Consider the following 13,742-nt stretch of genomic DNA (forward strand, 5'->3'; position numbering starts at 1 on the left):
GAGGGCCCAGAGGGATCACGGTTCTGTTGACAACTCAGGGTTGTTTTTTAAATCCAGATCAAACATCCATAAAAAATGTATTAACCGCATAATTCTTTATGGCTGTGAGTTTGATAAATGTGGGGAAATAAATGTGGTAGTTGGTTCCCAGAGACTGAGTCACTATGGAGAAGTAATTTAGTTGCACTTAAATCTTTCAGAAAGCTGACGCATCCTCTGGTTGTTTCAATACCGTGTGTGGTGATGTCCAAAGCAACTCTTCAGCAACAAACACATCGTAAGTGTGGAGAAACGGTTGTGTTATTTAACAGATTCAAATTGTGGCCTGAAAGAGCAAATTTTTATGAAAATGTTTAATGTTTAAGGAGAATTTAGAAAACGCAATTACTGATCAACAAAAAATAGGCAAAGTTCATAAACTAATAGTTGTCCCCTTTTCTTCTAGTGCTTCTGAATCACCATCTGAAAATGACTTCTCAGCAAATGAAGCGGAAAGCAATGATAACAGTGACTCATCAGACAAGTCTTTCCAGTCTCCGGGGGTAAAGTATTAATCTCTATGCTTCCTAGTTAATCTTATCTTCCTTTGTGTTTCCCCATTTAAAAATGACCTCCAGTACCCACCCATAATTTTTCTATTTTTTTCTCATGTGTTCTTACTAAATCAAAATATTTTGCAGCCTTTTCACTCTCTCCTTTCTTTATTAACAACTCCCATTCTTCACATGCAAAGTTCTTCTATTCTTCACTCCCATCTTTCTCCCTCTACTCACCTTTGCATTTTCATATATTTTCTATGATCTGGCTTCAGCTCTTCTATCAATTGGATAGTACTTAAAAGTTTTATGAATAGAGTTCTGCTTCTGTTTTAAAAAACTAGAACTAAACTTAAAAACTAAACTTAAAAATCAGATAGTTTGGGGCTTCCCTGGTGGCACAGTGGTTGAGAATCTGCCTGCTAATGCAGGGGACACGGGTTCGCGCCCTGGTCTGGGAAGATCCCACATGCCGCGGAGCAACTAGACCCGTGAGCCACAACTACTGAGCCTGCGCGTCTGGAGCCTGTGCTCCGCAACAAGAGAGGCCACGATAGTGGGAGGCCCGCGCACCGCGATGAAGAGTGGCCCCCGCTTGCCGCAACTAGAGAAAGCCCTAGCACAGAAACGAAGACCCAACATAGCAATCAAGCAATCAATCAATCAATAAATTAAAACTTAAAAAAAAAAACAAAAAAACCTCTACCAGGTGATTTAAAAAAAAAAAAAATCAGATAGTTTTTGTGGTGATGATTAGTGTTTATCAAAGTTATCCTATTTATAAAGAACTACAAGGAAATCCATAAGAAAAAGACAGGCAACTCAGTAAAAAAAATGTACAAAAGAGCTGAACAGACAGTTCAGAGAAGCAATACCCAGATGGGCAACAGACAAAGTATGAAAAGATGCTTTACTTCATAATAATCAGGAAAATGCAAATCAAAACAACAGTTAGATACCATTTTAAACCCATCCGATTGGCAATATCTGAGTTTGGCTATACTAAGTGTTAGCACAACTCTGTTGCTGTTATAACTATTATATGCTGCTGGTGGATGTATAAATTGGTACAGCCCTCTTAGAGAGCAATTTGGCAACATGTGGTAGACTTGAGGGTGTACCAGCTGTACCACCAAACAGTTCTGTTCCTAGGTACGTCTTCTAGAGAAACATGGGTATGTGTGCACATAGGGACATGTATAAGCATGTTCTTTGCAAAACTGTTTGTAATAGAAGATATTGGAAACAATATTGTCCATGAACAGAATGTCTGAATTTATCATAATGTAGTCACTGCAAAACTGAGGCTGGCAGGTGATATGAGCTCCAGAAATCTTAGTCTGGTGTTCGCAGTCTGTGTCAGCATATTAAAATTGGTAAAAAACCACAAAACCTAACAGAATGAAAGTGAATATGAGTGAAGAAGAGCTATATGATATTAATTTTGGAGACATACATCAAAGACTCCTTTTTTGGCTAAATGTTAAAATTAAATTATTAATTTGTCCTAAAAGTGAAAATATTTTAAACTAGATCCCTGGGCCACACTTGTGTCTTTACTAGCACTGTGAGTGATTGTGATGCACACGTTCTTGCTAAGATCTGCTGGCCAGAGGATCACCTAGGAGGCCATATTCTATACCTGGAGAATCAGTGCTTCTTCAGAACATGTCCTACAATTTGTCTTTTTTGACCTTCCTGCCATACCTGTCTGATTGCTAAAATCGGTGAGAACTTTGATATAGCCAAGTGCAGTGAAAGCAGGGCTTAGTGAGAGCATACAAATTGATGAGGTTGTTAATCTAAGGACAAAAAAATGTGATCAAAGAACCATCTAGACATACAGGAGAAAGGATGGCAAGAAAAAGCAAGATACTTAATTTAATCATCTGAAACTATTGATATTCTCCATTTTCTTTTGTTATAGAACAGTTCCAGAAATAATCCCGGAAAGGTGAAGAGGTGAGTATCATTATGCATTGAACATGTTTTGAAATGTAGTTTTATTTCAGACTTAGTTTATTAGCCTTATTTATTAAGTCTTCAGTATTTGTAGAGTATTATATGCCCTTATTTGAGTGGAGTTTCAGAGTAGAAAGCATAATTAAGGCTCACTGAAATCTTGAAATCTACAAACAATACTTTTAAATACGTAGAGAAATCTTTGAACATATGCACACACTACACTGTAGACAGGCCTATGGGGCTATTGGTCGAGTAATTGCTTAAGGGCATTATTTTGGACGAGGCTGACAGAGGAAGTGGGTTTGGAGAGATGTTTTCACGAGAAGCGCATAATGGGAATTCCCTGGCGGTCCAGTGGTTAGGACTCTGTGCTTTCACTGCGGGAGCCTAGGTTCAATCCCTGGTGGGGGAACTAAGATCCCACAGCTGTGTGGCATGGCCAAAACACGCGCGCACACACACACACACACACACACACACACACACAAAAGAGAAGTGCATTATTTTGCAGATAAGCAGGTAGGGTAGAAATGGTATCATAACTTGGGGAAGAAAAAAAAAGACCAAATGTTATGAAAATTATGGTGACTTGGTTTCTTGAACTGAAAAGAAAAGCAAGGATGTCAGTAGTCAGCAGTGAGAGTGAGATGGCAGCAGGAGCCATTATAAGGCACCAGTACATTCCAAACAGTAGGTGATGTTTGCAGAGAGCTGATGCCTGATGCGGGTATTTGAATGAAGATGGGAGAGGTCCGTGTGTGAGATGATCAGGCTGTCAGTCGTGGTTCTAGTGTCAGGGAGGAGGGAGGAGGAGCATTTGTGAGACAGACTGTAAAGGAAGAGTAGACATGACTTGAGGGAACAGAGTTACAGAACTGGGTGAAGAGGATGCAAAGGAAAAAGGATACGAAGATTGTTCCTTGTGGATGAGATGCTGACAAGAGTCATGGCACTGATGGTGTTAAGGGAGTTGAAGACTTGACAGCTTAGGGGAGAGATAGCAATTTGTATTTGTTTAGTTTTAGGTGGTATTTGAACTTCCAGTTGTAGGAGGCTTACCACCAGCAAGGAATAAAGGTCAAAGGAAACACAACCAGGATGAGAGTTCAGAGAGATATATTTCCTGAGGTTTTGAGTCTAGAGGGAGAAAAAGAGAGGCCAGCGGCATGCTGACAAAGGATGTGTTAAGGACAAAAGAGGAACCAAGAAAGGAGCGAAAAATAGAGGACAGAGAGCCATATTGTTTCTAAAGAAAAAGGTTAGTATTTGCTACCTCATTATTCTAATAGTTGACTCAAAATATAAAAAGCCTAGTGCCTGACATGAAACCTACTAATATAAACAAGTTACATTTGATTTCAGTTTTGAGTTTACGGGCTTCTCTTAACTTTTAGATCTTTGGCACCTAGATTTGACTCTCCTGTGGAGAGGGAAAAAAACATGTATACTGTGGACTCCAGGTAAGAGGGAAAACTGTGAAAAAGAATTTAAGGATACATTTGCTCCTCTGACAAAAGTTTCTTAAGGGACTGTTGAACATCAGGCAGGTTAAATTATATTTCTACCTGAACTGTTTAATTGTTTTAGCACAATCAGGCCCACAAAGGATCATTGTCTCTTGGAGGAACACAATTTAGATGAATTCAAATGGCATGTGGTAAGTGTAGATCTGTGTGATACTCAGGTGGATTTCTCTGACATCTATGGAAGGTTTTAATATTGAAAGCAAATATTTCTATAAACCAGTGATTTTTTTTTTTTCAACAAAAGTACTCCTGCAGGAATCAGAATAGATCCACTTGGATCTGTTTTCCATTTTCCAGCTCCATAGCAGATTTCACTTTGAAAAGGGGTTGCTTTTGTGGTAGATCATGTGTTTGGGCTTAAATAAAGTATCTAAAACAAAGGAGGCCTATTTGCAACAGGGGGACATTGAATATGAGCTTAAAAAATAATAAAGAATCACCAAATATTTAATAAGTACCTAATATATACCTGGCACTGTGTTGGACATTGGATTTATGGCAGGAACAAATAGAAACAGCTCCTGGGCTTCCCTGGTGGCGCAGTGGTTGAGAATCTGCCTGCTAATGCAGGAAACACGGGTTCGAGCCCTGGTCTGGGAAGATCCCACATGCCGTGGAGCAACTAGGCCCGTGAGCCACAACTACTGAGCCTGCGCGTCTGGAGCCTGTGCTCCGCAACAAGAGAGGCCACAATAGTGAGAGGCCCGCGCACTGCGATGAAGAGTGGCCCCCACTTGCCACAACTGGAGAAAGCCCTAGCACAGAAACGAAGACTCAACATAGCAATCAATCAATCAATCAATCAATAAAGAAATCTTAAAAAAAAAAAGAAACAGCTCCTGCCCTCCTGGAGTTTTTTTTTTTTTTTTTTTTTTTTTTTTTTTTTTTTTTAATTTTATAGCTACTTTATTTATTTATTTATTTATTTTTGGCTGTGTTGGGTCTTCGGTTCGTGCGAGGGCTTTCTCTAGTTGCGGCAAGTGGGGGCCACTCTTCATCGCGGTGTGGGGACCGCTCTTCATCGCGGTGCGCGGGCCTTTCACTATTGCGGCCCCTCCCGTTGCGGGGCACAGGCTCCAGACGCGCAGGCTCAGTAGTTGTGGCTCACGGGCCCAGCTGCTCCGTGGCATGTGGGATCCTCCCAGACCAGGGCTCGAACCCGTGTCCCCTGCATTAGCAGGCAGATTCTCAACCACTGCGCCACCAGGGAAGCCCCCTCCTGGAGTTTTGAGGGGATGATGATTACATGAAAATGTCTGTAATTACAAACCGTGGTCAGAGGTCTGAAGGAAAAGCCATGACATGGTTAGAAATGAAAGCAGAACCCTTGGATGTAGAGTGAGGGGTGAGGCAAGGCTTTCTCTGGGGTCACATTTGTGGGGAGGCACTGAGCTTCTGCAAAAGAGTATGTGGGAAGGTGAAGGTGGGAAAGGTGATGTGAACGTCGGAGGAGGGAGACAAGGCCATGTGCTGGGAGGGCAGTGAGCAAGGGCCCGGGGCCACGAGACCAGCTGGAGAGGGAGGCAGGGCCAAACAGGTGGCCCCTTGTAGCCCATGTAAGGGCTTTCTGGGCTTTGCTGAATGCAGGGGTGGGCTATGGGAGGGTTTAGGCAATAAACAGACGTGATCAGACTTAGTATTTATCACACTGGTTGCTTTGTGGATCACGGATTAGAGCGGAGGAAGGAGAGGAAGTGGAGTGTCCAGTGAACAAAGTTCTGCGGGAGTCTGATGGAAGTTTGGACTGATAGGGAAAGGTGGGCAGACACGAGCAGCTGTGTTTTAGAAGGAGGATTGGCAGGGTTAATGATGGAATGTGGGGCATGAGGGAGAGGGGAAACCCAAGGAGTTGCCGGTGTAGGCAGGCTCAGAGCATGTGCTCATTTCCCTTGTTAACAGCTTGGTGGTAACCGGGGAACACAGTGTGGCACTGTTTTCTAAAGTTTTATACGTGGGATAAGATTCTTTACCATGACTTTTGTTTAACCAGAAGGTGACTGACTCTCAGGGGTGATCTGTTATGTTGGGATGGGAAGAGGGAAGATCTATCCTTTGCAATTCAAGAATTTCTGTGAAGTGGATCCTTCTTATTCAGAAGAGGAGAGTCCTGCTTATTAGACAGTCCGTTTCACCAGTGCTGTTAAGGGAAAGTGGGAGGATGGGAGTGGGGAGCAGCGAACCCTGAACCTCAGAATAACAGTAACGTTCATCTTTCAAGGTTTATCAGAGATTTTACAGAAGTAACACCGCTTGACGCAGGTGGATTTGGCCAAGTTTTCAAAGCCAAACACAGAATTGATGAGAAGACTTATGTTATTAAATGTGTTAAATATAATAACGAGTAAGTAGTAATATTTTATGTTTTTGAATGGGAAGGTGTTTTGAACCTGCAACTATTCTTTTTTATGTATCTCTCTTCTTCACTAGCGTATTATTATTTTTTAGTCCTCCTTAAAAATGTCATTCTACCATGAGGAGCTTGGCTTACTCTGAAATGCTCTCACTTTACCATGGTTACTTCAATTAAAAAATGGATATACCACTGATCATCCTTTTGAGGCTGTCTTGATGAAAACTAAAGTTATAAAATCATTTAGCTTAAGACGACCTTCGATATTTTCTAGTTTCATCTCCTTATCTTACAGATGAAGGGATTGAGATCCAAAGATATGAACTGATTTGACAAAGGTAAAAGCTAGTGGGTGCTCATTGTCTATTATTGCATAATCCACCACTCCAAAATGTAGTGGCTTAAAAACACCTAGTTATTACTATCTCTAGTGGTCCTATGAGTTGATTGTGCTCATGTGGGCCATTCTTCATACATTTGCGGTCAGGAGTCATCTGAAAGCTCGACAAGGCTGGACATCGGAGATGGCTCTCTCACGTGGCTAGCAGTGATGCTGGCTGTGGCTACAAGTTCCGCTGGCACTTGTTAACCGGAGCGCCTCCACATGGCCCCTTTATGTGGTCTTGGCTTTTCACAACTTAGTTGTTGGGTTCTAAGAAGGACTGTCCCAGAGCAACTCATCCCAGGAGGGAGCAGTCTTGGAAGTTCCACATTATATTGGTTAAACAAAGTCACTAAGAGCAGCTCGAGGGGAGGGCAAATAGACTACCTCTTAATCTGAGGAGTGGATGCAAGTATGCGGAGAGAAGGAATTCATGATGACCATATTGGACACTATCTACTGTGGTAACAAGGTGGAGATTTAGAGGTCATCCTCTGGAATACCAATCTGCTGTGTTCCCACTATATACCAGTGCTTCCCATGTTTGTCTTATGTATTATCTGTGCCCTTCCCAAGCCCCACCCCACTGCAATTACTGGGTAGCAGAACTCCTTCAGGAAGGAAAACACAGAGGAAGCAGGTCTTAAATCACATGTTCACCAGTCTTGCTTGTTGTTTTCTGGCAGTTGTTACTATTTGTAACTTGGCCCGACTGATCCCTCAAGGACTAGAGAAGGAGATGCAAAAGGGATATGGGTGAAGGAAAATGACATGAGCAAAGGAGAAGCAGGCATGTTGTCCCAGTTGCTCTTCATCCAGTTAAACCAACCTACTTTCTGTCCCGTGGACAATGCCTTGCAGTTGAAATACCTTCATACCTACTCGGCATCAAAGCAAGGCTTTTTCCTTCTTCATCGTTTTGCTTAACAGGAATGAAATACGGTTGCTCCTTCTCTCCCCTAACATCTTTTTTAATGGTAATACTTAATTATGATAAGGGTGCAGTATCTTGGACATTTCTAGTGGCTTCATAAATTGGTAAAACACAGTGAAAAATACACTTGGAGATATTAATCTAGAGCCATAAAAATGTTTATATGCTTTGACCCATGGATTTCCTATCTGGGAACCTATTCCAAGGATATTACCCAGATTATGGGAAAAGCTATTCAAGAAGATAAAAATCACAATCACAATGTCATTTATAGCAGTGAGAAATTAGAGCAAACAAAATGTTCAACAATGAAGAAATGATTAAGTATGTTTTGTTCTCTCCCCTGATCAATGGCTATTTTGCAGTCATTAAAAATGAGGGTTATATACTGTAAATATTATACATGAAATAGTATGATGCTGGAAGTTGCTTTAGAATAATCCAGGGGGAAGATGAGGAAGTAGGTAAGAGTATAAATGAAACAAGATTGTCCAGGAGTTAATAACTGTTTTATCTGATGAAACAGTGATGGCCAGGTAGGGGGTCATGCTACTATTTGCTCTACTTTTTTATACTTTTGAAATCTTACATTAAAAACTTTATACATGATGGTTATACAGATTGTATAATAATCAGGAAAATTTTAAAGCTAATACATTATATGGAAAAAAATGGGATAAAAATATACCCTATAATTACAAATATGTAAACATGTATATGAAGAAAGACTATAAGAAATAATCTAAAATAATAAATGATTATGTTAGGATTGTGTTGACATATGAGTAATTTTTTTCTTTATTTTTATAAATTTTACATCATATAGAACTTTTCAAATTAAAAAAAGATTATAAAATGTTTGCTTATTTTCTCATCCTTGAAATCTCAAATTTATTTATTCCATTTGGCATAGAATTGTCATAGCTCTTGACTACACATCCCTGTAAAGCTTCCACATTGTGCAATGAAATTTCAGTCTCTCTGCATAGATCACCCCCTTTGTGTACTTTTGCCACACACTGAAAATTCTGAATTAGGTTCTTCATGCTGCTTGTGTTACCTACCACTGCTGCCCAAATGGGGTTTGCTTATGAAATCCAAAGTGATTTTAACACAAGTCTAAATAAAACATAGTGGATGATTTTTTTTAGCTCCCCCCCAGAAAAAAAAATTCCATCACTGGCAGTTCACAGACTACTACGTATGACTTTTAAACTGTGATGTTTGGAATAATTAAGTTACTGTTTTTTCTCTTATGTTGAGAGTGAGAACAGCTGTGTTTTTTCTGTGTGTTCACTCTTTCCTTTTGAGCACTGCTGGCTTCCATTCTAGAACTCAGTGTGGGAACCATGGCGACTGTTTAATAAGGGAATATAGGTAGTTGTCTCCTGTTGCTCGAGGTGTTTTGTTGTTGTTATCGAGGATGGATACTGACGCTTTTATGTTCCCTGTTTCTTTTAACTAGGAAGGTAGAGCGTGAAGTGAAAGCTTTGGCAGTGCTTGATCATGCAAATATTGTTCACTACCACAGTTGTTGGGATGGGCTTGACTACAATCCTGAGCAAAGCATAAATTCTTCAAGGTAACTAAAAAGAAATTCCCATAGTCATAATGGGATAGAGGAAACAGTCATTTACTATGTGTGGGCCACTGGGTAAGGCCATTAATTATTACATTTAATAATCACAGCCAGAAACACTGAGACACTGTTATGCCTCCATTCTACAAGTAAGGAGACAATGAATAGTCTTTTTCTTGCTCCAAACTTGCTTTAAAAAAACCTTTTTTTAATTGTCCTCCATGGTTTTTGAAATCTCAGGTTTAGCTTTCCTGACTCTGTTGTTTAAGGTACAGGCTTGCTCACGTGCCCTGACTTCAGTCCAGGCCATAAACGCAGTCTTGTGAAGAAGGTTTGAACTTGCTGTAGATGCTGCATTTGGAGGCTCCCCTCCCTCCTCCACTGCGAACCCTCTTCTGTCCCTCTCACCTGGTTGGCAGGGTGCAGTCAAGGGGCCTCTTTTGAATGCCGTTATACCACTTATGGTCAGGTGGTGGGCAGTGAAAATAATTCCAAGACCCTGAGCTGTGGTGGGTGCACCCTCCCCGCAAACCTTGCATTACTCATGTTTTGTCTCAGATAAGCCACTGCAAAGGGACTGAAGGGTTTTAAAGAGCTGGCACTCCCCTTGGAAAGTTACCGAGTGTTTCTTGGAGACAGTCCTTTCAGTACAATCCTGAGGCCACTGTGGGCCTGTTCATTCATCGTCTCCACACCATGTAATTGAGGACTTTATCATCGGTTTCAGAAGTACCATCAGCATACAGACTTCTTCAGCTTTCAGCAAATTCCTGGCTACCTTTTTCTATTTTCTAGCCAACATATGCTCAAAGAATTTAAATTAGTATTGAGGCCAACTTAGTTCAGAAAAAAAAACAAAAAACAAAACAAAACAAAAAACCATGGTTAGCAAAATCAGTCCTCCCTGCTATACCTCATAGCAATTTGTTGGCACTTTTCTTAGAGTTCCTATCCATGTACTATTGTTTTAGGTTTGTTTTTCCTTTATCTCTGTCCTATTAAGCTATAATCCTCATGACAGCAAGGATAGTGTCTAACTCACTTTCTTATCTTTAGATGCCTGTTCTGTGCCTTTCACAAAATAGATGCTCAGTAGAGCAATGGTGAATTAAAATGTTTCAAATTACTGTATATGTTAATGAAATTTGGGTTTCTGCAATTCCATTGTATTTATGCTTCTATTCCTATCTATTAGCGAAGATAATCAAGGACCTTCAGCATCAAAGAATGGGCAGGCTGCTACTTTATAACTTAGCTAAACAAAGCTTTGGATACCTGGGAATTTATGATTTAAATAAAGACTGGGTTATTATGTTTTGATTCAAATTTGCTATATTTAGGTTTCTGTTTTGAGACATACTTTGGCATTTTTAAGAAGGTGCAATTTTTTTAATGGAATTTTAAGTGTATTTTTTTATAATTTTATTTTTATTGCTGCTTCTAACATACTGTGAATTTTATACCCAGATCAAAGACTAGGTGCCTTTTCATCCAAATGGAATACTGTGATAAAGGGACATTGGAGCAATGGATTGACAGTAGAAGAGGCAAGGAACAAGACAAATGTTTGGCTTTGGTATTCTTTGAACAAATAACAGAAGGAGTGCATTACATACATTCAAAACAGTTAATTCATAGAGACCTTAAGGTAAGTGGAAAAAGTACTTTGTTAGGAAATGATAAACATAATTTATTAATTTAAAAGTCTATCTTCTTTAGTTTTAGAATCGATTGACAGTCATGAGGAAATAACATCTCTGATCCTCTAAAGTTAGAATGGATCTAGCACTTGCCCCAAATACCAACCTATAGAACCACTCAGAAGGTCTCCAGGGCTGTAAACTTATGGAGACACTGAGCTCCACAGGAAGAAGCTCATTCACTTCTGGTTCTATTTGTCATCCTGGCTGATAGCCACACCCCAGTTGTAAACACTAAGAGCTTTAGTATACTGAACATTTCTGTGCAAATAATTATCGTGACTGGCATAGCCAGCCGGCTGCTCTGTCCCTGCCTCTACTGCTTCTCAGGCTTGTCTGAGAGGCAGAAGGGACTCTGGTAACTGGCTTTGGGAACATGGTTCTCTTAACCTTTCAGTCATTACTCTTGAGGGCAGTCACAGCCACTAGGTCCAGAGTCTAGAATTTTCTTGGCATTTGGTTAGACATCTCTGCCCCACGATTGGAAAATTGCAGTAATCCAGACCTTGGAACATGTAGCATATCTTTGTATTTTCATTTTCTTCTGGCTTCCTAGCTTCTTTTATGGTCTAGTTGAGCAGTTTTCCCGTTTCCTCCTCAAAAATGAAAGAAGAGAGTCAGAAGAGCTTTCAGTCTCTCCTCCATACTCTACTCCCTGTGATTTGCCTACACTTATCACAAACTGGCCATGCTGAATCCTGTCACCGAACCTTTGCTCATGTTCTTGCATTGGACACTCTCTGCCTGTCCCCTTTGGTCCCAATTCCTTTATGAGCCTTTCCCAGTCACTCTGGATCAGACAGAAGCACCTTGTCTATGTGGACCTTGGCTCTCTGCTTACCCCACCTGTCTAAAACAGCCAGGAATGAGAAACAAAGCAAAAAGTTCCTTGAGAAAAATAAGCAACCATGTACATAGTTGTTTGTTTGGCGTAGGTAGAAAAAGATGGCCTTTAAGAGGTATTGCATCCTTGGTCTGCCCAGGGGCTGGATGTCTGATGCCTTCATGTAGGAGTCTACCTGGTTCCAGTATCTTTTTTTAACAGTATCTGATGGTGTTCTTTGAAGTTGGAATGATATAATGACTCTGTTCAAAAGGATACATTTAGAATGGCTATTCCTCCACTTCGAAATAAATCATAGAGTTAAATAAGAAATTAAGCACAATTATCTATTTATACAATCATTTGCAAATAAATTATCTACTTACACAGTCATTTCCTGTACTCAGCAGTTTGGGTGTTACCTCCCAGACCCTTGTCAGGATGAGTTAGTGAAATTCTGATCGGTGCTCCCTTCTCCCACCACCTGGTCTGCCAGTTCCCTCCTGTATCCCGCACTGCTTGTGCTCTGTGTCGGGGAGTGATCTTTTCTTGTGTCTGCAGAGAATGTTTGCTCTATGTCGGCAGGTGCTCAAAGGTCAAACTTTAATACTACTGAGCCTTCTTTCATCTTCTTCAACTTCCTAGCTTCACTGCCACAGTTACTGTTTTCTCCTATCTGAGAGAAGATATGAACAAAGGCGTGCACCTTATTTTGTGATGCTTTGCAAAATACCTGCTACTGGTGGCTTTGCCAGAGAACGGTCTTTACCCAATAAAGCAAGCCCCTATTCTGTAAAGTCGACCAGCATTTACCTTAAGAACCAGACCAAAAATACTGGTGATGGGCACAGAGGTTTCTGGAGTGAGGGCTTATGGCCTGAGGAGGTTCAGTCCCCCAGTCGGCCCAGGCCCCTCGGTCAGCCTCAGCCCTTATTCCTGTACCTCCTGGATAAAGTTTGCTCCTTTTTTTTTAGCTGCACCTTGCGGCTTGTGGGATCTTAGTTCCCCGACGAGGGATCTAAACTGGGCCCCCTGCAGTGGAAGCTCAGAGTCCTAACCAGTAAACCACCAGGGAATTCCCAGTTGGCACTCTTTTTTTTTTTTCACACCCTTTTTTATTTTCTACCATCCAACATTTTGCCTAGTCATACCATAACTGATTAGACAAAATGTGGCATCATGGTTTTTATTCTTTTTAATGAACTATAAACAAGCAATCTAATATTTTTACTAGACAGTCCCATCCAGCTTATATATTTAGACAGTTTCGTAAATGCAACCTCCTATTTCTCAGAGCCAGGCTGTAGCCTCGTGTGGGACCAGCAGCTGTACTTGGAAACCCAACATCTTCCTACACTGTAACTTGAATACAGCAGAGGCACATTTTCTCTCTACATCCCCGCATGTCTACAGCTTTCCGTCCATGTTACTGGCGGTAGGTTCCAATCTAACCATTAATTGTTCTAATCTAACTGCTGATTTCTGCATGGGCCTTTTCAGGCTGGTTCTTGGAAGCTGCTCTTTCAACCTGCTTGGGCTTACGGTCTCTTCTCTTTCAGTTTCTTTACTAGGCCCTCTCCTAAGTGTTGTCTCCTTGAGTCTGTGTGTGTGTGTAGATAGCCCAACACTGCACTGAAAGTAGCTTTCTCAAGAATGGCAAAATATTAATTTCCTCATCAACAACCTTCATGTTTTCATGGTCTTTAGAATATTGGTCGATACCTTCTACAAAATTGTGGAATTGTCATTCGGTTCTTCCATTCCTTTTTTTTTTTCAATCTGCCTAAAGAATTATGTGGAAAAAAAATATGTCAGTGCTAGTCATCAGCTTCCAGTTAACTTGATATGCCTTCAACGATAGAGGGGGAACCTGCATATACTGTTCTCCATAGTGGCTGTATCAATTCAAAGATAGAGGGGGAACCTGCATACTGTTCTCCATAGTGG

The 13,742-nt window shown here is 40.8% G+C and overlaps 1 protein-coding gene across 1 annotated transcript in view; it reads left to right on the plus strand.

Annotated features, from left to right (window-relative positions):
- The window catches only part of EIF2AK2 (eukaryotic translation initiation factor 2 alpha kinase 2), a 35,267-nt gene that overhangs the window by 11,909 nt on the left and 9,616 nt on the right, over positions 1–13,742 (plus strand). The window contains exons 6-12 of the mRNA XM_007167156.3: positions 201–277; positions 446–542; positions 2,464–2,498; positions 3,896–3,961; positions 6,246–6,368; positions 9,159–9,275; positions 10,740–10,920. Coding sequence (XP_007167218.1) covers positions 201–277; positions 446–542; positions 2,464–2,498; positions 3,896–3,961; positions 6,246–6,368; positions 9,159–9,275; positions 10,740–10,920 — 696 coding nt within the window. The remainder of the gene's footprint in view (positions 1–200; positions 278–445; positions 543–2,463; positions 2,499–3,895; positions 3,962–6,245; positions 6,369–9,158; positions 9,276–10,739; positions 10,921–13,742) is intronic.

Source organism: Balaenoptera acutorostrata, chromosome 12, assembly GCF_949987535.1.
Source record: "Balaenoptera acutorostrata chromosome 12, mBalAcu1.1, whole genome shotgun sequence".
NCBI lineage: Eukaryota > Metazoa > Chordata > Mammalia > Artiodactyla > Balaenopteridae > Balaenoptera > Balaenoptera acutorostrata.